The sequence below is a fragment of the Xenopus laevis genome, chromosome 5S (genome assembly GCF_017654675.1).
Source record: "Xenopus laevis strain J_2021 chromosome 5S, Xenopus_laevis_v10.1, whole genome shotgun sequence".
NCBI classification, from domain to species: domain Eukaryota; kingdom Metazoa; phylum Chordata; class Amphibia; order Anura; family Pipidae; genus Xenopus; species Xenopus laevis.
Genome location: NC_054380.1, coordinates 92,563,420 through 92,588,634, shown reverse-complemented (window position 1 = coordinate 92,588,634; position 25,215 = coordinate 92,563,420). Strand labels below are relative to the sequence as shown.

Genomic DNA, 25,215 nt, shown 5'->3' with positions numbered 1-25,215 from the left:
TGACATCACACATAATCCTGTGTTGCTCTGTCTCTACAATCTTAATAATAGGGCTGTGTACTTGCTTAAAGGAATTCTGTCATGGGGAAAACATGTATTTTTCAAAACGCATCAGTTAATAGTGCTGCTCCAGCAGAATTCTGTACTGAAATCAGTTTTTCAAAAGAGTAAACCAATGTTTTATATTTAACTTTGAAATCTAACATGGGACTAGACATATTGTCAGTTTACCAGGTGCCCCCAGTCATATGACTTATGCCAACAAGCAGTGTGCATTTGAAAACATGGATATTTTAGTAAATCCACCCACTGCTATAAAAATTGTAGGGAACACTGGTTATTCGTGTATAAAAGTATACAAGTAATCAGGGTTGTCCCAATGGCCTACTGACTGATATCTGGCTGGAAATTCATTCGATATGTATTGGGATTGGTTATGTAGAGATGTTAGAAAATGCATGTGCACTAAACGAAGATTGTTCTTTTCATGGTTTATATAATGTAACAGCAGAGGGCAGTATGATATTATTAATCAAGTGTGGTTAAGAGTGAAATTCTTGTGTTGTCAAGTAATCTTGACTGATAATTGGAGAAATTGTATTGGACTTGTTTTCATAAATCAGTAATCATGCAAAAATGAGGGAATTCAATTGGGCAACCCTTGTGAGGGTGAAACAGTGGCATTTTCCTGTCAATTTATCTGTAACTAAGAAATATAATCATTGTTATTTTCAAAATGTATTAAATATGCTGAATGTGCCTACTAGGGTTGGGCGAATTTGACCCGTTTCGCTTTGCCAAAAATTTGCCGCCAGCGAAATTTTTCGCCAACGCCCATTAAAGTCTGGGCGTCAAAATCTTTTTTTTTTTTTTTTTTTTTTTTTAGACATGCAACGCCATACAAGTCTATGGGCGTAATTTTTGCAGTGAAACAAGGAGGAAAAATTCACCCATCTCTAGTGCCTACATTTTTTGGCAGCACTCTAGCTTAGTAGATAGTGCTTCTTGAAGCTCTGGGATCCTGAGTTTGATTTTAACTTTGCAAGGAGTGTGTAGGTTTTCCCTTTGTCTGTTTGGGTTTCTCTGGGTACTTCTGCGGAAGTGCACAAAACGCGTTTTTAAATAAAGGTTTGAAGCCTTTTCATTCTTGACTGCGACTCTTTAAACTCCGGTGTGCACGTCCAAACACGACTTTTTTTTTTTTTTTTTGGGTTCTTCTGTTTCCTCCCACACTCCAAAGCATACAGGTAAATTATGCCAAACCGTTTATGCATTTGCATGGGACACAGAATCAGCTATCATAGGAACCTTAGTCTGTAAGCTCCTGTGACAGGGAATAATGTGAATGTTGTATCATTTTGTAAAGTGTTGTATACTCTATCCTGTAGACACCAGTGTGACTGTTTGACACACAGGATTAGGTTAGGAATGTTCTGTAGCAGAGGTCCCAAACCAGTAGCTCGTGATCAACATCTTGCTCTCCAACCCCTTGGATGTTGCTCCCAGTGGCCTCAAAGCAGGTGATTATTTTTGAATTCCAGGCTTGGAGGCAAGTTTTTGCTGCTTAAAAGCCAGGTGCACTGCCAAACAGAGCCTCAATATAGGTTGACAATCCACGTAGGGGCTACCAAATGGCCAATCACAGCACTTATTTGGCACCCCAAGAACATTTTTCATACATGTGTTGCTCCTCAACTCCTTTTACTTCTGAATGTTGCTCATGGGTTCTAAAGGTTTGGGATCCCTGTGCTATAGCTTTGAACACCACTGAAACACTCAATGGCTGTGTTCTATTAGGCTTATTGTCATTTAAATGTGTATTGGCTCTATAACAGGTAATGCAACTTAGCACACACATGTGAATTTTCAAAGCAACATGAGACTACTTGCAGAGTTCCAAGAATCCGAAAGAGCTATTTTTTTATGCATGCAAGTGCAATAAATACTGTTAACTGTCCATGGAATCATTCTTCAAAATCAAGCAAATATATACAAAATAAAACTGCATTGGCAAAGAGAAAACACACTTGTAAGACAGGAATGCATTGTTACTGACTACAGAATTTAATAACTCCCCTCTGGATCAGGCTCATAAAAAAAACTGTTGAGCTTCACAAAGCTGGACTTTATGACAGGACTGCCATTTGATTGTAGCCAAAATCTCGACCACTAGGTAATGAAAACAAATCTTCTATTTTATTATTTGTCCCAACATCTTTTTAAAGGAAACTAAGGACACCCACAGTGTCACCTGTTCAACATGGTGGTGGATTGTTAATGGTGGCTGCATAAAACCTCTGCTTCTAGTTGGATTGATCGATGGAATGAATATTGGTCTTTAGTTTCCTTTTAGCACCATTCCAAATAAGGGGATATCTTGTGTTAAAATTGAATATAGTAAAAGCTATAATTTTTTTTGTCAGCAGCTGTAGTAGGAAATCAATAGAGGGCAGCAACAATGTAGATTAGTGATAGCGAATGTGACCTGTTTCGCTTCTCTGGAAATTAGCAAAATGGTAGAAATATTCACCAAATGCATAGAAATCTATCGACGCCAATTTATTTTTTTGATGCGCAACACTTTTTTTTCACCCATTGGAGTATATGGGTGTCTTTTTTGCATCGAACCCTTGTGAAAAATTTTGCTCTTTACTAATGTAGATCAGTTGGCTCTCTGTAAATCTTGAATGGCACAACTTTTCCTTGTCTGTGTGCGACAGTATGCAAGCCCAGTAAAGTGGGGTGAACATTGTTTGAATGCATTTATGTACTACAAATGTGCATGTTTTGGGTGTGTCTTATATGCAGCGATTATTACTGCAGAATGTTTATTATGTATAGATACTTTAATTCCTCCTAAAGTAATTTGCATTATTTATTAGTTGGATTGCCTTTTAATAATTAATTTCCTCACCTTCCATGCAAGACTATGCATTTTGCATTTCTTTAAATGGCTCTTTAAGCAGCCTAAAGGGGCATTTTAATAAAAGCTTTGGGATTTTGCTTGCTTGCATATTAAATACTGCCTCTCTATGCAATTACTGCCATTCTTAATGGATTAGTAATACATTCATACTGGCTAAATACATACTAGCATATTTTATTTAATACTCATTTGTGCCACTTTTAATACTGGAACATTCCAGCTTTGGCCTAGGATACAAATGGCAAAAGAAGTTTGTGGTCGTCTATACTTTTTGAGTCAACAGCAAAGTCTTTTGCCGCACACCACTTACTTTCTTGCTGGGTGCATCCGTATCCCTGGCCGCCTCCACGCCAAATATTACAACGAATGTACAAAGTGGGAAAGAGCACACCAGAATATGTAGGCAATGCCTTAGTTCATTTGCAGATTTATTGAGTGCACAAGCTTTCGGGGTCACAGCCCCTTCCTCAGGTGCACCTGAGGAAGGGGCTGTGACCCCGAAAGCTTGTGCACTCAATAAATCTGCAAATGAACTAAGGCATTGCCTACATATTCTGGTGTGCTCTTTCCCACTTTGTACATTCTTCTATACTTTTTACCACAAGCTCAACAACATGCTAGATAGAATTCCCCAAAACAAAGAAAAAACAGAAAATGCTCAGGCATTTAAGCTTTCATACATTTCTTAATTCGTACAGTAAGTAGTTGAATTATAGCCAGGGCACTCTGTGCAAGGCGCTTGTATGTTCTCCCCTTGTCGGTTTATGCTGGGTACTTTTGTTCCCTTCCACACTTTAAAAACACAGCCTGGTTAACTGGTTCCTAGTATATAGGTCCCTATCACATTCACACATACTATGGCCATAGATTGCAAGCACTGCTGGGGCAGAGACTGATGTGAATGATATAAATAATCTCTGTAAGGTCTGCGGAAATTGGGCATTGTGATTGTGCATTGGTAGCTTCTATGTTGACTTGCAGCCAACAGGAGGCTCTGTTTGACAATACACATTTTTTTTTTTTTTGCAACTAAAGCTTTGCATTAAGTCAAGAAATCAAAAATAAGCACCTGCTTGGGGCCACTGAGAGCAACATCCAAGAGTTTTGAGAGCAACATGTTGTTCACAAGCCACTGGCTGGCGATCACTGGTCTATATACATAAATTTTGAGGGATTGTGCACCGCTAAATTTAAGGGCCCTTCCGGTGTATCCGTCAACCTTATAGATCTAATCCCATATTCTATATCTGCAATTTATTTTCATCTATTTGTCAATTTAATCCTGCACTCTATATATCATTGGCACACAATACAGATGAATGCAAATTGTGCATATTACTGCCATGGTTTATTAGGTCCTCTATTAAACCAACACTTCATTCAGTTCTTTCCTAATCCCCAGTTCCTCAGTTGACTCTTGAACTGGCTGTGTTGTTTCAGATTTCTCCCATAATGTATCAGGGCTTGCAAGATATTTTGAAAGGTATACATAAAGAAGGGCCTTTGTGGTAAAGTTACTGTACTGAACTGATATGATGGTTAATATGTTGATTTATACTGTTGTGACATTTTCGTTTTGTTCAGCAGTCTCAGATGATAATAAAATGATGCTCATCTGAAATCATCTCCTGCATGTGACACATGTTGTTTTCATGTATAAGTATATTTATAGGACACAGAGCAAATAGTTAACACTATTAGTGACTGTTCAAACTGATTTAGTTGCAAAATATTATTTGTGGTTACTGCAAATGTTCTGCTTTACAGTTAGTTGTATCAACAGTGTATCTTTCTGTTGTTCTGGTATTTGTGTACAGTCTTACAAATCCATTAGCATCTGACACAGCTCATTGTAAAACAATGGCAACAGAAAATAATCTGAGAAAATAACAGCTATGAAGTTGCACAGTAATAGTGTTTAGTAATGCCCTCCACTAGGAAAGTAAGAAAGGAAATAATATAGCACCTCTATCTTATAAATATACAAGCAAATCTTGTAAGCTATGATGCCACCCCAACTAGAAAAACAGATGGAACACAAATTACACAGTAATTCTAGATAGAAACAGAAATTCAATTTTTTTCTGAATTTTTCTATGCTATTCTGCATTAAATATTAATTTCCATGATAGTTCACCTTTAAGACTTTGTACCCTTGGCAGTTTAAACATGCTTTGTACATTCTCTGTGCAATTTAATGCTTTCTAACACATGCCAATTCAAGTGTTAATCTTATTGTGTCCTGTGAATCTGCACCCAAAGTAGCAAAGGAGAGCTGCGCAGAATATGCATTTGGTATAGATTTATAGGGGAGAAAGAAATGAATTAACAGTTGGGTTGCCTTGTGATAAAATGCATAAATCTATACCCAAAAGAGAACTGTGGGTATAGAATCTAATGCAGATTAGGAAATTCATCATTCAGCTTAATAAAGTTAATTGCACCTTCCACTTTCTCCATATTTTTGTCAGACCTTGTTACTATATTCTTTTCCCATTTTATTTGGCAATGACTTGCACTGTTGCCTATGCTTTTCAAATCCTTTAAATATTTTAAAATGAACTGATTGTATAAGTGGTACTCTGTGAATATGTATTGATCATGCACATTACTTGCATTTTCTTGTTTGAAGTGCAAAGTTATAAAAGATTCATGTATGTTCTCATTTCATTTTCCTATTCAATTATAATGTTTCATATCCACAGTCAACACCCATATGTAAATTCTCTGCAATTAAACTTCTCTTTGGGCAAAGAGATATCTCTTTTTACCCAAGATACCCAGAAAATTGCCCTCGGGCCAAGCAAACAAGCATGTTGCTATTAAAAAGAATAAAACCGTATCATTTTAACCCTGATCTAAAATGTTATGGTTTTAAAATAAAAATATCACAGCGAACGATAATTCACTCTAGGACTTGTTCATTAAAGAGAATTGGTCCTGAAAATTGTAAAGAAAGTAAATTGCAAAGTACTGATAATTGAGCTATTTTTTTTTACTATTTACTTTATACAGGTCCTTCTCAGTGGGCCTCTGATTTGTTTTGCTTTACTCCTTGGGATCAGGAAACAGAATGTAGTTTAGCTTAATTTTTAAATGTTGGCCATATATATTTTGTAATTAAAAGAATAGGCAAAATGTATGTTAATCACTTGGGGACATACTATGTTTTTAAAAGCAAGTATCTTATTGGTTGCTATGGCTTACTGCACCTCGGCCAACTTTGTATTTTTATTACATATGGAGGCTAATGTGCCTGATTACCTGAACTTTTGTGCTGTCCATTATATAGTGAATAAAGTACCCCCTCTTGTAAAATATAAGGATATTATAAGTTACCGAGGAGGTAACAAATAAAGTACCCCCAGTTGCAAAATATGAGGATATTAGAAGTTACCGAGGTAACTTCTAATATCCTCATATTTTGCAACTGGGGGTACTTTATTTATTATAATACACAAGTTTAGTGAGTCATGTGACAGAAATGACATCAGAACTCACCGTTTATAACTGATGACATCAGAACTCACCGTTTATAAGGATATAATTTACAAGATATTCATAGCTTTTGTGTATTATATATATATAATACACAAAAGCCATGAATATCTTGTAAATTATATCCTTATAAACGGTGAGTTCTGATGTCATCAGTTATAAACGGTGAGTTCTGATGTCATTTCTGTCACGTGACTCACTGAAATTTGTGTATTATAATAAATAAAGTACCCCCAGTTGTAAAATATCAGGATATTACAAGTTACCTCGGAGTTCCATGACCTATATAAAAACACTCGGCCTTCGGCCTCGTGTTTTTATATGGTCATGAATTTCCTCGGTACTTGTAATATCCTTATATTTTACAAGAGGGGGTACTTTATTCACTATATATGTATATATGTATATGTATATGTGTATATGTATATGTATATATATATTTGGCATACAGTTGACTCTACAAAAGACCACAGCCCCTCTCCCCATCAGATCCTTTACCTGTACTGTCATAGTAGGGGAACAGAAGGCGTTCTTGGGCATTTTGAGCTTGTGCATATACTGTGGCAAGGAAACCTAGTGGACAGAACACTAGGTTTGCCATTTGCTTTTAGGCAGAATATTTATTGATTGGGAAGAGACGTGATATGGCTGCTTGAAGCACTGTCAGTATATTTCTTGCATTTTCTATAATGAAATATGTCTGTATAAAAAATAAAAAATATAAAAGCTGTTTTTACAGAAATGAAACACTTAATTGTTTGGATAGTCATATGCGAGAGCTTAACACCAAATAATGATTTATTTGCTTTGAGGCACCCAGAAAGTGGATCTGAATTGTTTTTTCACTGGGAAGCTATAATTTCTAAATCAGTTAATCCATGGACAAGGTTATGTTCCTACATGGTGCTCTTCTTCAAGGCCATTGTACACACTAGATCAGAATTCTGAAGCAAACATAAATAATGCAATGCTTTTCTTGTTAAGTGGTACTCCCATGGTAGAGGTGCTTGGTGCTCAAGTTATTGCTACGTTGAAAGCATAGCATGCAGGCATTTAACAATTTTCTTAACATTTTATCCTGCTAATCAGGCCTGTTTCTTAGCAGCCTTTGGACATTTTGCCTCCACAAAGGAATCCATATAATAAGTAAGATTTACTTAGCTTTGCCAAATTCCTTAAAGTTGTGCGCATTTTAATGGTCAAAAAGCCTGAAAATCCTTGTGTGTCAAAGACTTTAAAGGGGTCGTTCACATTTGAACAAGTATGACGTAGAGAGTGATATTTGGAGGTAATGGTTATAATTTTTTATTATTTAGATTTTTAGTCAGCATCTCTCCAATTTGCAATTTTAGCTGGTTGGCAGGGTCCAAATTACCTTAGCAACCATGCATTGATTTGAAGAAGCGATTGAAACACGAGTAGGTAAGGGTCTGGATAGAAAGATGAGTGATAAAAGTAGCAATAACAATACATGTGTAGCCTTATATAGCATTTGTTTTTTAGATGGGGTCAGTGACCCCCATTTGAAAGCAGATGGCTGAAATTGCAAAAGCTAAATAACGCAAAAACCACAAATAATTAAAAATTAAAACCAATTCCAAATAGTCTCAGAATATCACTTTTTACACCATGCTAAAAGTTAATTTAAAGGTGAACCACCCCTTTCAGCTAATAAATATAATTTTAACATGACTATTTAACAAGTTTGGCCACACACAGATAAAGTAAGAAAATAGTCCAATGCAGTTCTGGACACCAATACCTTCTGTTTATCAGGTAACTTTTTTTTTTTCTTTTTCTTGCTGTTTAAATTAAAAAATCAGGTTGATTGCTATGTTTAACATTTGTGGCTTGATTGAAACTTCTTAATTTTATAATGTACTGTTATCACAGGCAAAATGTGCCAACACTCATTTGGTAATCCAATTTAAACAACTAATGCTTGGTTGTCTTATACTTTTCATATTTTTGTCAAATGTATGTTTACTATGTTGTCAACACTTGTGATTGGCGAGTAAATTCAACAGGCGATAATTTTCGCGGACGCGTGGTGGAAAAGTCACTTGTGTCAAAACCATCGCGCGTCAACACTATTCGACGCCATTGACTTTAATGCTGGTGTCAAAATTTACGCGAATTGAAACGGGCGTCAAAATTCGAGTTTCGGGAACGGGAAAAATTTGCCCAAATTAGTGCTTTAAAAATGTAAATAAAACATATAAACAAAACAAGCACCCATACATGTGTAAGTAGTAGAGTAGCACCAGATCCAAACTCTAGTCTGTCAACTTTAAGAAAAATAAAATTGCACATAATCAAACAATTGTCATGTTTAGAGTTCCAGAGCTTTAACTTTTCATGGCTTTGTGGGTCCAGATTGGCTGAATATGTAGTATTGGTTTAAGAAGTGCTAGAAACCATCAGAAATCTGAACCGGATCCTGGATTCAGTGCATACCTTGTAAGTAGAGATGCCAATAGATGGTGCATAACTTTGCAGTGTAGAGCTTTGTCTTGTACTGTATGTATCTTTGAGTTATTGAAGCACAGTGATCCTGTTAAAGACTTTCCTGGTAGATTATTTATGTTTAGATGTCAATATTTGGTTTCTTATTTTTAAACCTTTATAAAGTATTGATAAAGGTTCTTATATAAGGACTGAAATATCGATTTATCGGCCACTAATAATGCACCTCATTTCTGAAACTTTACAGCTATTTTTTTGGTGAGATATGTATGGATTGCAGTCATTTGTCTAGCACCTGGCCAGTGTGATCCACAATGCTTAAAGGAGAAGGAAAGCTATGGAGGCATTTTATTGCCAATGGATTAGCTGCAATAGTGCAAGCTAGAATGCTATATTTATTCTGTAGAATGTTTTACCATACCTGAGTAAATAGCTCTAGAAACTCTCTGTTTGTTTAGGATAGGAGCTGCAGTATTAACATGGTGTGACATCACTTCCTGTCTGAGTCTCTCCCTGCTCTGGGCTCAGATTACAGTAGAGAAGGGAGGGGGGGGGGAGGAAGAGGAGCAAACTGAGCATGCTCTTGCCCAGGGCAATGAGGTTTAAGCTGAAGGCAGGAAGTATGATACAGAAGCCCATGAGTACACAATAGAAGGAAAGAAATGCATTGTTTCTTTTGACAGGGGACTCAGAGCAGCAGTACTTTGGGGGTTTACTGGTATATTTAGATGGACCTTTCTGATAAGGCTTACTTACTTTTAACCTTTCCTTCTCCTTTAAAGGAGAAGGAAAGCCCCAGGGCGCAAAACCCCTCCCCCCCCTCCCCTGTGTTGCCCCCCCTCCCTCCTCCCCCCTGGCCTACCTGTCCCCCTGGGCAAATGCCCCTAACTTGTTACTCACCCCTCTGCGCAGGTCCTGTCCACGGAGTTCACAGTCACCATCTTCTCCCACGCGCGTCTTCTTCCTGCTCTGACCGGCGTCTTCTGGCGCATGCGCAGTAGGAACAGGTACCGGTACAGCTCTACTGCGCATGCGCCGAATGTCACGAAGTTTTCCGATTTCACTTCGTGATATTCGGCGCATGCGCAATAGAGCTGTACCGGTACCTGTTCCTACTGCGCATGCGCCAGAAGACGCCGGTCAGAGCAGGAAGAAGACGCGCGTGGGAGAAGATGGCGACTGTGAACTCCGTGGACAGGACCTGCGCAGAGGGGTGAGTAACAAGTTAGGGGCATTTGCCCAGGGGGACAGGTAGGCCAGGGGGGAGGAGGGAGGGGGGGCAACACAGGGGAGGGGGGGAGGGGTTTTGCGCCCTGGGGCTTTCCTTCTCCTTTAAAATCCTATTTCTCACTGATGAAAGCTTAGAGGTTAATCCCTCTGTGCAGGAGACTTTTCCTATCACTGGTTTGCCTGCTGCATAAGGTGCCCTCTCTATCTCTTCGCTGTCATTTCATGGTGTTGGACATTTAAAGAAGTGACCCCATGCCCAGCATAATGCTGTGACTGCTTCAGTTGAACTCTGCCCGCTTGTCTATGATCTGACAGGTACACTTAACTCACAGTAAGTAACATATCTAAGGCCTGACCTGTAACTTGGTACGAGAGTTCTGCCCTTGTCAGATCAATGACAGGACAGGACAGAGCAATGGCCTGTGGAGCTGTTCAAACTATAACTGCGTTTGATGAGCTCTGGAAAACTGAGTCTACTATTCAAGAACCCAGGACAGTGTTGTTACAGTGGAGAGATGGAGGGCCCCATTGTTCAATCATGAATGTTTTGCCCATATATTTGTAACAGCGCGACAATAGCTTGTCCTCTAGCAAGTTACAGCGCAAACACGTGCTTTTTAAAAACTCTTTGATACCGCATGTTCACCTTCGAAATAAACCCTTTGAATTCTCACCCCAAATTCTCCATTCTCAGGATGTTTATTAGTCTCCAATTGCCTTTATGGTGAATTTCATACCATTAGATTATTATTCTGAAAATGCTTAACAGGAGCAAAGAAATCAATGCTAATGTAACTGTTCCAGGAATATCGTCCGTTTTTTTGTATGAGAAACCTCAGTTGGGAGATTTTTGTTGTTGTTTTATTGAAAACACTTAACTAATAGTCTGTGATCAGGATCAATCAGAGTCTACTTTCTCTGTTTGCTCTATGCTTATGTATAATTGATGCCTGCAGTGAGAATGTCATTGAATTTAACAACAGACAGTGACTGAAAATTTGGTAATTTGTGATGCAGCCTCTCCCCACCCAGTGCATTAAATGAGGAAGCCCCAAGTGTGTGTCAGCAGTGAAATGCGTCTGGCATCCTACCTGCTCCTCATCGACCTCACTTCCTGGCTTCAGGCTGCCTAGTTAGCAGCACACAAAAGAGGAGCTGCCTTTGATCCCTGCAGACTTGAAAGGAAAGCATCATGGGCAGGAGCAGCAAGTTGGATTGCTATTTTTTCTCTCATTGTGAACGTAGCACAACAGTGAGCCCTCCTTGTTAAACATGGAGCAGGTATAGTGTGCCGTGTGACAAGATTAATGAACAGGGAATGGAATCAGGATTTTTATTCAGTGATTTGGATGTGATGCTGCTGTAATTCTGTCTGCAGTTCTTGCTGATCCGTCACCACTCAGCAGCTGCTAGAGGAGTAAGACTGCCTGGCAACCACCTGCAGAGCTGCAGAGATGAATTACATTTTTGGAAACAACACACTCCTGTACTCCCGCAACAACCGAGGTGGTAATACCAGCTCCAGCCATAGCTCTGTAGGCCCAAAACACAAGCTCTGGGCAAAGAAAGGCTCCTCAGATGAGCTTAGAGCTGAACCGGAACCCTCTCGATGGCAGCAGATAGTGGCTTTTTTTACTCGCAGACACAGCTTTATTGACTGCATCTCCATTTCTGCCAGCTCCGCCCAGGTAACTAGCCACTTGTTGGAACAATATCATTTATAACTGCTTGGTAGGGACATTTTTAGTTCCTTTTAGATATACTCTGTGTATTTTAAATGGGGTTACTTTAAATAATGACTCCTTTTTTAACACCAAAGTGCACTTGTTATAATGTTTGTGCTTTCTTTGTTTTATTGTAAATGCATATATTTTTTCCTGGATGTAGCAAGTCTGTGATTGGGGCATAAAGAGCACTTTTATTACCATTAAGTGATGGAAATTTTCCTAGCACAGGTCAGGTTAACAGTGTGCTAGCAATGACAGGGTCTTTGGTTTCACTTAAATTTGTAGACAACAAAACACAGGAAATCCATAATTAATCTGTATTGGAAAGTTTTTATTACAATTAAATTATTCTTCATTATGCAAACTGTTATTTTTGGGGTCTACAATCCCTTAAAGCAATTCATTTGTTTTGCTGTATAAGGTAGGGGTCTTAACGGAGGATCACCATCTGACGTCACTATGGGCAGTAGTAAGTTAAATAAGGAGGAGCTTAAGGAGTGCGGAGCTAAGAGTGTTATGGTTTTTCTCTTCAGATTATTTTTTCAAATCAGATTCTGTAAACTTTCAAGCATCTTTAGAAGACAACGAAATTGTAGAACTGCCCTTCACTTTGCCTTCCTTACTCCTTTTATGAGATTATTTTACATTTAATGAACGTGTAAAAGGATTCATTTACTGCCCAAACTCAAGGGGGAAGAACAATCACCGCAAGAGAAGATGCTGAGAGTTCTGTCAAAGGCATGCTAAAAAATAATTTTAACTGTAGGTTTAGTTGCCATTGAGTAACACTAAATAATTTAATTTTATGTAATCAATAACTTTATAACAATACAAGTAAAAACAAGTTGGCTTGTAATGCATTTTTAATAATGCTTTCTCAGCTTTCCATTTTTAACGCTGGATCATAATACCTCCTCTATTGTAATAAGACCCACAAATTTCTCTGAATGAGAGGCATTTCAATACATTGCAGCTTTGTACAGTATTATATTTCTCTCTAACTGTTATTTATTGATAGGAAGCAAAGGGGTGTTTTGTCTTTTATATTCATGTATTCCATGTGGTGGTTATCAACAAAAGCAGGATGACAGAGCAAGTGCTGCTTTATACAAATTCACTTTTTATACAGCAAGCTTATTAAACAAATAGATTAATTGTTTCAAATGCAGCCTCCGTTTGTAAGTATGAGTTGTATGTAAGTCGGGCGTTTGTAACTCGAGGACCCCCTGTAAATGATTGATAAAAATAAATCTCCAACCATTTAATATCACTATTTAGAAGTACAGTATCTTGTTTTCATTGTTTTCCTGAGTTATGATTTTATGGTAAAAACCTTAAAAGGGCACCTGGCCAGACTGAGACAATTTAATAATTTCTATTATTAACCTTAAAGGGCACCTGTTGGGCAAAAATGTTATCCCCAACCAAAGGTGTAGACTAATAGAGCCAGAACTCCGGTTGGGTATAACAGTTTTTTTTTATTTAAAAAAATACTCCCAGTATTTATTTAGTTCATGTTGGGGCACACATGCATAATGAGCGTGGCGTCAGAAGCACATTTGTGCATTTGCTTTCACCAACATGGCCGCTCGCACTGGGGGCCCCCTCCAATTGCGAGTGTCCTAATGCTGGCAGGGGGCAATTCTTTGGGGGGGGGGAACTACTGTTACCCCCAACCGAAGTGCGGGTTCTATTTAGCCTTTGGTTTGAGATAACAGGTGCCCTTTAAAGCTAAAATGCTGCTCATTTCTTAAAATAAGCACATGTATTATTTAAAGGTTTTAAAGTCACTTTATTTTATAATATTCATTCAAACATTGCCATATGTTTTTTTTTCCTAAAAGAGCCTTGTTAATTTGTGTAGGTGCTACCATATTGCTTGCTTTTTGACTTTGAATATCTATATACTTGTAAATTGGGAGTAACTTTGTCAAGCCATATTGAGAAGCAAATCTGTGTTATAGATTGTGACGATAATGGGGGAATGTAGTATGTTTAGTTAGCACAATAAACGTTCGCAAACACCTTTGCTCCATTTTTGACTAATTAAAGACCTCATTGACTTCCTCACAAAGTTTGCGACCAGATTGCCTTTGCGAATGTTCACAGTGTATGCAATAAAAAACTTTTGCAAGGTTTCTACTTGCAGCAGCAGTCTTGTGTGCTTACTTTCTACAGATATCTGGAGGTTGCCGTTACCTCTATCACTGAACACCAAGCTACTTTGGATTGACTTAATAAATACAGGTGTGTGAGAGCTCCATCTGTTCTTTGTAATAAAATTTCCCCATCGCATTGTTTTTTTGCGAGAAAATATTAAAACTCCAGAGCAGGTGTTAAAGGTTTGCAGTGCGCAATTAAGATTCACAATGCTAGAAAAGCGCAGAGAAGAATATTACTTTACCACAGGTTAATTCTTCTTCACAAAGTTTTGCTCTTTGCGGATTTTATTACATTTCCCCCTATGTGTTCAAAGATATGACTCTAACATCATTGTTCAAAATAGACATAATAGAGTACCATGGTACAATGTCAGCAATACATCAATCAAATCCTCTATTTATAAAACTTTCTCGTCCCTCTAGCAATTTTTGGCCAATTAAGTACTGATTTTCTTGCAATCTGACTTCTCACGCTGAAGGACTAATTATTGGATTGTGTGCAGTTAGGCCAAACGCTGTGTTATAATCTACTCATTAGAACTGAGGGGTTGTATGTGAATGGTATGTGGCCTCTGGCATTTTCTGATCATGAGTTGGTAGATGGCATAATGGTGTCATTGGCAAACAACAGTATAGCAATTGAATTTACGCAGTATTTCCTGGTAATACATGGCTGCACTTGCAGCATTTACGATTCTGTCTGCTATATGCTTGTAGTGAAACAAAACCACCCAATCATATGTATGTACTGTAATATTTTCTGCTTCTCTGATCACTTCTACATTCGTTTTTTCATTTCATGATGTTGGCAATTTTACTCTTCATAAATATCTAAAATATCATGCAGCATATATCTAATCAAATTATTGCCCAAAAACATACGGTGTACTTTATTTCAAATGCATTAAGTGGCAGTTCTGATAACTTTTTATTCCTCTGTCTGTCTGTCTATCTACGTATCTATCATAGCCAGTTTTGACTGCTATAGAAAAAAGGAATATATAATTAGTAAGCTATATAATTAGTAAGTTAGCTGCGTCTTCATCCGACAAGATACAAACGGATGGTGACGGAAAGACATTTTTTCCCCCTCGGGGTAGGACTCCACGAGCGATTTTGTCGCGATCCGACACACTGTGACAAAACTCATGCGAATTATCACATGCGACAAAAATAAGGTAAGAGAGAATTGTCGCATGGTGTCGCAGCGTTGATCCGGCGCGGCACGGATTATCATGTCTGTAATAAATACATATTACAGACATGATACTGTCCTAGTCAGGTAGTATGTTTACTTTGGCTTTCCATTCAGTAAATGTTTTGAGGTTGGCTGTAATAACTTTATATAGCGTGTAATTATTCTGGGTTTCTGCTAATGCTATAACCTTGTCATGGAAGCAGGTCTCAGACCGCTTTGTAGGTTGCCATGGAGTCACCAAGGATAAAATTATGTGAGTTGGTTGTTGTTTGCATTGTCGGATCAAATGTCTTTATTGCTTTTTGTAGAAAAGAAACACTTTTCTGAACACCACTGTTTAAATGATTTGGAAATTCCAAATGGTGAAAATCAAATTTTTCTGGCTGATTTTTATGCATACTGTGCTCCAGATTTGCTTAATTATGCCAATTCCATTAAATGTAGTACTTTCTGCATACCTGTGGAAGTTGGCAAAAACGAGCTAATCCGTGTGTGCTATATTTTAGGAGTACTGGCCTTAGGCCCTTTACTATTCATTCCCAGAGCTGCACAACATAAAGGATTAATGGACTGAATCCTAAATTCGGTGCATTGCCCCCAACAACTGCTTCAAGGGCCAGTAAAACAAAGGAATAAATGTGGCCAAAATGCATTTACAGAAGAAACTCTTTATACAGTTTTAATCCCTTTTTAGAATCGGGCATTTACTTTTCTGTGTCTCTTATGAGACAGTATGTGGGGTAAGACTTTGCTTTGTGTGGAAAATGTTTTTAGTATGATTCCACAGTCTTTGAGAATTTTGGTTACACACATTGTAGGTTAGATTAAAAGGAATCTCAAACCTTTATAATCTGGCCTACAATTTATGTAGCCAAAATAACCTAAGGCTTGAGTTCTGTTTTTTCCACTTGCTGAATGACCAGGTAAGGACCTGGAATCATTAATTCCATGCACTTGATTTTTGACCTCTCATCCGGAAAACCAATATACAATTAAAAAAAAAATAAACTACTTCCATTTTCTTTTGTACTAAAACAGTTTTGCATATTTTCAGCTTTCAAATAAGGGTCACTGACCCCAGAAGCCAAAAAGCTATTTCTTTGTTTGGCTACAATTTTATTTCTACCATTCCCTTTTCTTACTTATCTACCTATTCTTGTTCATATTGCAGTTTCTCATTCAAACCACTGCCTGGTTTCTAGGGAAAATAAGCAACCTATCTTCTGAGATACCAAAATAAAGCTGAGCTAAATGCTAAATAACTGAAAAAATAGTCTAGTTGCGAATTGTCTCAGAATATCACTGCCTGCATCATACTAAAAGTTAATTTAATGACGAACTACCCCTTTAAGATATGGAGATACAAATTACTGAAACACTTTATCCATTTAACTCCAGGTCCAAAGCCAGACTATGGGTTTTCATTAGTTGAAGACCATCGTAATTGGATAGCTTTACCCTCATATACATTTTTAGGGGATAGGACTGTGCTCCTTTGAAACTTCTCTGTAGCTGGCTAGCAGCAAAAAATCCCTAAAAGTTATAGCCCTAAAGTCCTATAGTGGATCATCACTAGCAGTCAGACAGTGTTTGAAATTCAACAGAAGTCAGATTCATAAAACTCTCTGAGAAATTTCTTCTGTATTAGAGTCATTAGTATCTGGGTAACCGAAAACTTACAAGCCCTTTAGGCTATGGTCAAATGGTGCTGAAATCAGCTAGCTGATTTTAGCCCCTACCGCGGGCAGCAGCCTCCTCTCTTTTTCTCATTTGGAAGTGTTGAATCTGCTCCTGTGGGCTGCATAAACAGACTGGATTTTGGAAAAGAACTGGGCACCTCTTCATTTTGAGCGAAATTCACCCAAGTCTGTTTGTGCAGGAGCCAATTCAACACTTCCAAATGAGAGGGAGAGATGAGGCGGCTGCCCAAGGTAGGGGCTAAAATGAGCTAAATGCTAATTTGCTAACTGCTTTAGTCATCGCATTCTATTGCACTCCTGTTTGCTGTGGATAAACCAATAGTTGTGGAACGATAAATATAAAACTATATTTCAATAATATAATAACGATTTAACAAGTTTGTTGATGTAGCAGATGCCTACTTTTTATAAACTGTAACACTGCTATAAACGTGTGCGTGTGTTTTCTGATGTCAGTTATAAACGGTGAGTTCTGATGTCATTTCTGTCACATGACTCACTGAAACTTGTGTATTATAATAAATAAAGTACCCCCAGTTGCAAAATATGAGGATATTAGAAGTTACCTCAGAGTTCCATGGCCTGTATGAAAACACTTGGCCTTCGGCCTCGTGTTTTTATATGGTCATGAAACTCCTCGGTTACTGATAATATCCTTATATTTTACAAGAGGGGGTACTTTATTCACTATATATTATACACACACACATCCATATTTACACAGTGTAAATATGTTTGTGTGTTTACACTATGCAGTTGTAGCGTTCTGAGAGTTAATGAGTCAGACATACTTTTAGTGCTGGCTAAATCGATTGATTTTTTTTTTTCGTTCGCAAAAAAGCTTTCTTCATCTGGGCATAGCTTTGTGTTCTGACCTTTGTTAGTCACTCTATAATCTGTACTGAGAATTGATTATTCATGCCTAGAAACAGTATTGTCCTTTGTTGTTCCATTGGTCTTTTTTTAATTAACGAGAGGAAGAACTACAGGATGAAATTGGATTTGTCTCCACTGCTACCTCAACTCATTGCTGTGCATGGTGTTTTTTGTTTGAAGTAAACGGCAATTTTTCCCCCTATATATACTGTTTTAATCGCAAAGTGGTGTTACCAGACACCCTGTTACAAGGACTGAAGATGGCTAGCCTTTACCGAAATGCAACATTAGAAATGCAATCCAGGCTATACCATACTCCAGCACAGCTGTATCAACAGGCAGTTTGCATGCAGAGGTCTTACAGCTCATCCACCTTGCCTGTATCGTCTAAAAATCGGGGTAGATTTAATAACCTGCGAGATAGTGTGAAAAAGAGTCCTACCAGAAGTACTGGCAAATTCAAAGCTACGAGTGGTTGGTGGTCTGATGACTCTTGGTCAAGCTATTCATTTGTGAAGGTATGACTTGCGTTCAGTTTAGATAAATGTGTTGTACTTCATAGTGCTTATATTTCTTTAAATGCAATATTGTTTGCCCTCCACCAACTCCCACTAAATGTATCATTGATTGGTATATGAACTGTAATATTGCCCGATGCTCTGCTTTTAAAGGGTTGTTCACCTTTGCGTTAACTTTTAGTAGAGAGTGATATTCCGAGACAATCTGCATTTGGTTTTCATTTTTTATTTATGTGTGGTTTTTGAGTTATTTATCCTTTTATTCAGCAGCTCTGCCACTTGCAATTTCAGCAGTCTTGTTGCTAGGGTCCAATTACCCCAGCAACCATGCATTGATTTGATTAGAAAGACGAGTAATAAAAAGTAACAATAAATTTGTAGCGTTACAGAGCATTTGTTTTTAGATGGGGTTAGTGACTCCCATTTGAAAGCTGGAAAGCGTTAGAAGAAGGCAAATAATCCAAAAACGATCAAAAATAAATAATGGCAACCTATTGGAAAGTTACTTCGAATTGGCCATTCTATAACATAATAACAGTTAATCTAAAGATGAACCACACGTTTAAAATGTAAAAACTGTTAAACTGCATCCTTGGTTTTACTTAGAGTACATCCACAGGTATATCTTGTGTTATTAACATATTCCACAATTCTAGGCTATATCTGTTATCCAGAAAGCTCTGAATTATGGAAAGGCCAACTCCCATAGACTTAATTTTGATCAGATTTTTAATATTGATTTCCTTTTTCTTTGTTGTAATAAACCGTACCATCTACCTGATCCCAAGATATAATAAATTCTTAGTTGAGGCTAAATAATTTTGTTCGATTTATTTAACATTTAAATATTTTTTAGTAGACTTGAGGTATGGAGTTACAAATTACAGATCGATCCTTTATTTGGAAAACCCCAGGCCCTGAATATGCTAGATAACAGGGCTTTTTATTTGATTTTAGCTGTCTCTGTGTATAATTTCAATTAGTGCCATGGCTTTTGCCTTTGGCAAAACTAATGCAGCAAGTAGGTTTAAAAAAAAAAACAGCTTTTAAAATTATTTTGTTATATTTAAATATTCACTTCTACATTTCTTAGCCAAAATCCATCCAGTCTCAGCATTAAGAGGTCTATCCATGCACAGTGGTTTTGGGGCAAAAGGATGCACATAGGGGTTTTCTCGCAGATGGTGAAAACACATTGTCTGTATTTGCTTTAAAATGTTTTAGATATTAAAAAAACCCCAAAGAATTATTTTGCCATCACCAGAAAATGTATGCTACTGTTCTACAGAGGAGAAAAGCAAATATATATATATATATATATATATATATATATATATATATATATATATATATATATATATATATATATATAGGTACAATCAGGAGCACTCACGGTTGTAGTGAAAAAGGTATATCTTTTATTGGAGCATTACAAACTACCCCACATCAACGCGTTTCGGTTCTCTCAGAACCGTCGTCAGGATGCACCCAGTGGTCGTCACATGATGTATAAATACAAACATCCACCAATCAGTGTGAAGTGTCAATTGAAAATTCATGTCAGTGAACAAGCTCATCGTTTAAATGTCAATCACAATTACAATACTCATTGAAAACATATGCATAAGTGATAAAATCGTATACAAAGTGTAAAAACGTGTTCCTAAAATTGTCATAAAAAAGCACTGGTGCTGGTGAACCAACCAAGCCTCATCAACATATGGGCATGTGTGTTAAAAATTATTTTACATAACTAGAGGTTTTTAATAAACTGGGTTGTCATGGATGCCATGGAGGAATAGCCACAATCTGGGGTAACAAATAATCGAAAAATTAACATTTAAAAAAATAACATTTGAAAAAATAGTGTCGGTAGAGGCTTAAATAGCAACAATGTTGCATAAAAAGCCCAACCGACCATTTACCTTAGAGTGTACATCAATGCCAAAATGTCAATCAAGTAGGTTTGCATCTATATTTATGCTGCATACAAGATGCCGCAAACCAATATTCATATCGAACTTTTACTTTGATCCAAACTTCTGAAGGTTGGTACTTACCCGGAATTATTTTCGTTTTGAAAATAAGTTTTATTTACAGCTGACAGGCACGGCTATGGGGTCCACGTGGCCCCCTCTTACGCCAATTTATTTATGGACGGTTTTGAAAAGGAGCATATCTTATCCAGATACGCTGATCAATTATTTCTATACAAGAGGTACATCGATGATATACTTTTGATTTGGCGGGGGAGCCATGTTGGACTCCAAAGTTTTGTTGCCGAGCTGAATGCCCTAACCACACCGGTTAAGTTCACACTAACTTTCCACCGGGATACAGTTGATTTTTTGGACATACGAATTTTTCGCAGACCCAATGGGGTGGGCACCACATTATACCGTAAAGACACCGACAGAAATACCGTGTTGCATGCGCACAGTTTTCATCCACCCGCGATTTTGAGATCAATACCATACACACAGTTTCTAAGAGTCTTTCGAAATAATTCAGATTGTGAATTGGCAAAGCAACAGGCGTATGAGATGCGCGACAGGTTTTTACAGCGTGGATATCAAAGAGAGTTTCTAGACAGAGAATTGGAGAAAGCGTTAAAAAATGACAATAGAGGTACATCTGAGTTAACCTCAGGAGTGTCAGACAATGATGAGATCCTGACTTTCGTTTCCAATTTTTCGCCCATAAGCAAGGATGTAGGTGCCACCATTAGAAAAAATTGGCCCATACTACAAATGGATAATAATTTACCATTCACTAAGGTGAAACCACCGCGATGTGCTTATCGCAAAGGTCGGGCCCTGCGTGACATATTGATGGTCACAGACTTGCAGAGCGATCGAGACACCAGCTCATCACAGTCCTGGCTGAAGTTCAACAAGCTGGGTTGTTTTAGGTGTAGTGGATGCATTACATGTGGGTTCTTGTTAACGGGTTCTCATTTTTCCCATCCACACAGTGGCAGGAGGTATGAAATCAGGCACAGGCTCAATTGTTTGTCAGAATTTGTGGTGTATTGCATTATTTGCCCGTGCGGTTTATACTATGTTGGGAAATGTACCACAAGTTTTCGGATCCGCATGAACAACCATAGATCCACGATACGTACTGCCCTGACCTCTGGGAGAGCCGATACTCCACTTGCTAGACATTGTGCCAACCATAGACACTCACTCCCCTCCATTAAATGTGTATTAATAGATCATGTCCCTCCACTTAAACGGGGAGGTGACAGGGGGAGAATACTACTGCAAAAAGAGGCCATGTGGATCAGGACTCTCGAGACAGTTGCCCCGAGGGGCCTTAATGAGATGTATTCATTGGCTTGCTTCATTTAGATAATATGTTTGTCCATCCTTTATACAGATTTCACCAGTTCTATATATTTTTGTCAACATAAGTTTTTAATTTTCTAGTTTTTCCTCTAATTTCACAATGGTCGGAGACATTAGAGGGTCCTATAAGAGTCTAGCATTGTTAATGGTGACACTTTGTCACAATTTTTTTTTGATAATTTTTTTGACAATTGTTTTTATACGTGTAATGTTGCTTTAGAAACTGGGTTGCGGGGATGACCGCAGGAATTGGCCTATCCATGCAAAATGCCTCTCTAAATAACCTTCAGAAGTTTGGATCAAAGTAAAAGTTCGATATGAATATTGGTTTGCGGCATCTTGTATGCAGCATAAATATAGATGCAAACCTACTTGATTGACATTTTGGCATTGATGTACACTCTAAGGTAAATGGTCGGTTGGGCTTTTTATGCAACATTGTTGCTATTTAAGCCTCTACCGACACTATTTTTTCAAATGTTATTTTTTTAAATGTTAATTTTTCGATTATTTGTTACCCCAGATTGTGGCTATTCCTCCATGGCATCCATGACAACCCAGTTTATTAAAAACCTCTAGTTATGTAAAATAATTTTTAACACACATGCCCATATGTTGATGAGGCTTGGTTGGTTCACCAGCACCAGTGCTTTTTTATGACAATTTTAGGAACACGTTTTTACACTTTGTATACGATTTTATCACTTATGCATATGTTTTCAATGAGTATTGTAATTGTGATTGACATTTAAACGATGAGCTTGTTCACTGACATGAATTTTCAATTGACACTTCACACTGATTGGTGGATGTTTGTATTTATACATCATGTGACGACCACTGGGTGCATCCTGACGACGGTTCTGAGAGAACCGAAACGCGTTGATGTGGGGTAGTTTGTAATGCTCCAATAAAAGATATACCTTTTTCACTACAACCGTGAGTGCTCCTGATTGTACCTATCTATTTTCCTCTGAGGAGCACCCGGGACTTGATCTATTGAGGGTGAGTGCCGGTGAAACATTTGTTTATATATATATATATATATATATATAATTTTGGTTTTTTTTTTCTTTAAATAGGCCTCATAGGAGATATCATTGATGTGTATTGGTGTTCTCTGTATAATAGTTGCCTTACCTGCATAAGCAAGCCGAATTAATAGACTCGGTTCTACTTTATTATGCACTCTATGCATTCTATCACAGAGTGGTGAATTGCATTTTATGTCTTTATTGGAAGATTTAAATAAGCTGTAATTCTTTTTATATTTACAATTTAAGCACTCAAGTAATGATATATATGAAAAAAATATACAAAATAAGATTGTGTGTGCATGTTCTACACAGAGAGAGCACTTCTGGTAGGCAGCATTTTAAACTGGAAAATAGTTTTGGCCAATCAATAAAGGAAAAAAATCCTGGAGGCAGGTAGGTGAGATGTTTGTATGACTGTGTTGTGTACATATAGTTCTTGCTGGTTAAACTTGTAACGATGAAAATTTTTGTGCAAAAGCACCGTTTTTTCCCCCCCAGGGTTTGTGGTATCAGGGCATTCAGCTAAAGATTATTGCTATATTATGTATGAACTTTAAGTGGTCTATGTGAAATGTACTGTATGTATTTTCTAAATAATTAGAAATCATCTGGAGTATGTTCATTAACTCTTAAGTTTAAAACCTTGTGTTTTAATACTCCAAATGTATCGGATATATATTTCTTTGGGAATTTAGTGCTTAGTTCCATGTTCTTTAGTATACCTTTCCTCATTTGTTAAATGTGTTTTTCTCCTTTTTTAGACCCCAGAAGCTGACACTCCCTGTCCTCCCATTGTCCCTGTGATCCCTGTTATTCCAGTCCTTGCTGAGAGCAATGTCATCCCATCCTCCACTCCACAGGTCTTTCTTTGTGCTTTGTTTTTTAAAATGTTACATAGTTTGTGTACATCGTCCACTACCTAAACAGTCCTGTGAATCATTTCATTTCATGTTTTTGGGTACACATGGGTATTATTAGTGCACCAGTGCAGTAACTTTAGACAACCAAGCCGATGATTGAATTATTGAAGGTGGAAGGTTTAGGGCTGGGACACACTGGGCGATTTGGGGAGATTTAGTTGCCTGGCGACTAATCGCCGCGATTTTCCACGACCAATCTTCCCCGAATGCTTCCCCTCGATCTGCGCCTGGCTAAAATGAAAAATCGACTGTGCTAATCACATGCGGCGATTTGTTTTCCGAAGTCGCCCGAAGTTTCCTCGTGAGGCAACTTCGGGCGACTTCGGAAAATGAATCGCCGTGTGTGATTAGCGCCGGCGACTTTTCATTTTATCCAGGCGCAGAGTGAGGGGAGACATTCGGGGAGAAAAGTCGCTGCGATTAGTCGCCAGGCGACTAAATCTCCCCAAATCGCCCAGTGTGTCCCTACCCTTATAGTCAACTTGTCTGATAAACAAGCAGCAGTCCTTAAGGTGTCTAACACTGTCCAGCTCTTTCCATGTAGTGGGCTAATTTTCCACTATAATACATTCTTGGGTTTGGACTATATTAAGATGATGCACTAAAAAATATTTTTATCACCTTAAACTGCCCTAGATATATCTAAGCAAATTGCTGGTTAATTTACATGGGTCGATGAACTGATTCAAAATTCCAGCTGTTTCTTTTGTTGCATGCACACTTGTTTTTATGACAGGGTTTCGTTTATTATAAACCCCATGATGTCTACCAAATATATAAAGGCTTCTGTAATGTATATCTTTTGTGTATTTGGATTTTTATTCTTTGTGGCCGAGTGCATATTTGTATACAAAGCATTCCATACTTAAAAGAAATAATTTCAAATTATTTTTTATCATGTTAGTTGAGCAAAATAAAACTTACCTACACTGCATTTATTATTTAAAGAAAAAAACTGTATAAGTCCTTTTCAAATTAAACATCAAATTTATATTGTTAAATTTATATTGTTAAAGCATTCATAGCTGTTGTAAGCTCATTTAAAAATCTCAGCTGTCAATCAAATATTGTCTGCCCCTCCTCTATACCTTGGGCATAGAGGCAGGGAAGACAATTACTTTCACTTTCCATTCAGCACTTCCTAGATGTCACTGCTCTCCCCACATCCCCCCTGTTCTCTTAACCATTTAATTGTGTAGCCAGGGCATGGGGATGGACATCAGGTCCCCCATTCTGGTGCATAAACAAGATTCTGAGATGATGCAAGGCTTGCCTTAATAAGTGTCCACAAAATGGCTCCTGCCTGCTTGCTATAATTATGAATTCCCAGATTGAAGGAAACACAATTCAGATAATTTATATATCGTAATTAAAGTTAATTTTTCTTGACTGATGTGATAATATAGGATTTTGAATAATTTTTTCGGTGAAGAGTCCCCTTTAAATTTAGTTTCCTTCAGTCTGGGGCAGATAATATTTGATTGACAGCTCATATATTTAAACTCCTTTATAACCTTTATAAGGTATGGAGGTTTTAATGAAAAAAAAAATATTTGTGTTTAATTTGCAAATTACCTTTGTTCTACAGATTTTATGTGTAAGTGACA

General features: G+C 37.6%; 1 protein-coding gene across 25 annotated transcripts in view; it reads left to right on the top strand.

The window, feature by feature from the left end:
* LOC108718075 (disks large homolog 1) overlaps positions 1-25,215 on the top strand; it is a 129,137-nt gene that overhangs the window by 43,424 nt on the left and 60,498 nt on the right. For 12 of the 25 annotated variants that reach the window (XM_041564807.1, XM_041564806.1, XM_041564810.1 and 9 more), the window contains one exon: positions 23,450-23,548. The exons of 6 other annotated variants lie outside the window; for them this stretch is intronic. In XM_041564807.1, coding sequence (XP_041420741.1) covers positions 23,450-23,548 — 99 coding nt within the window. Of the gene's footprint in view, positions 1-9,653; positions 9,747-11,171; positions 11,809-23,449; positions 23,549-25,215 lie in introns of those variants that run through there. 7 more of the 25 variants (XM_041564827.1, XM_041564820.1, XM_041564823.1 and 4 more) reach the window with 7 other exon arrangements.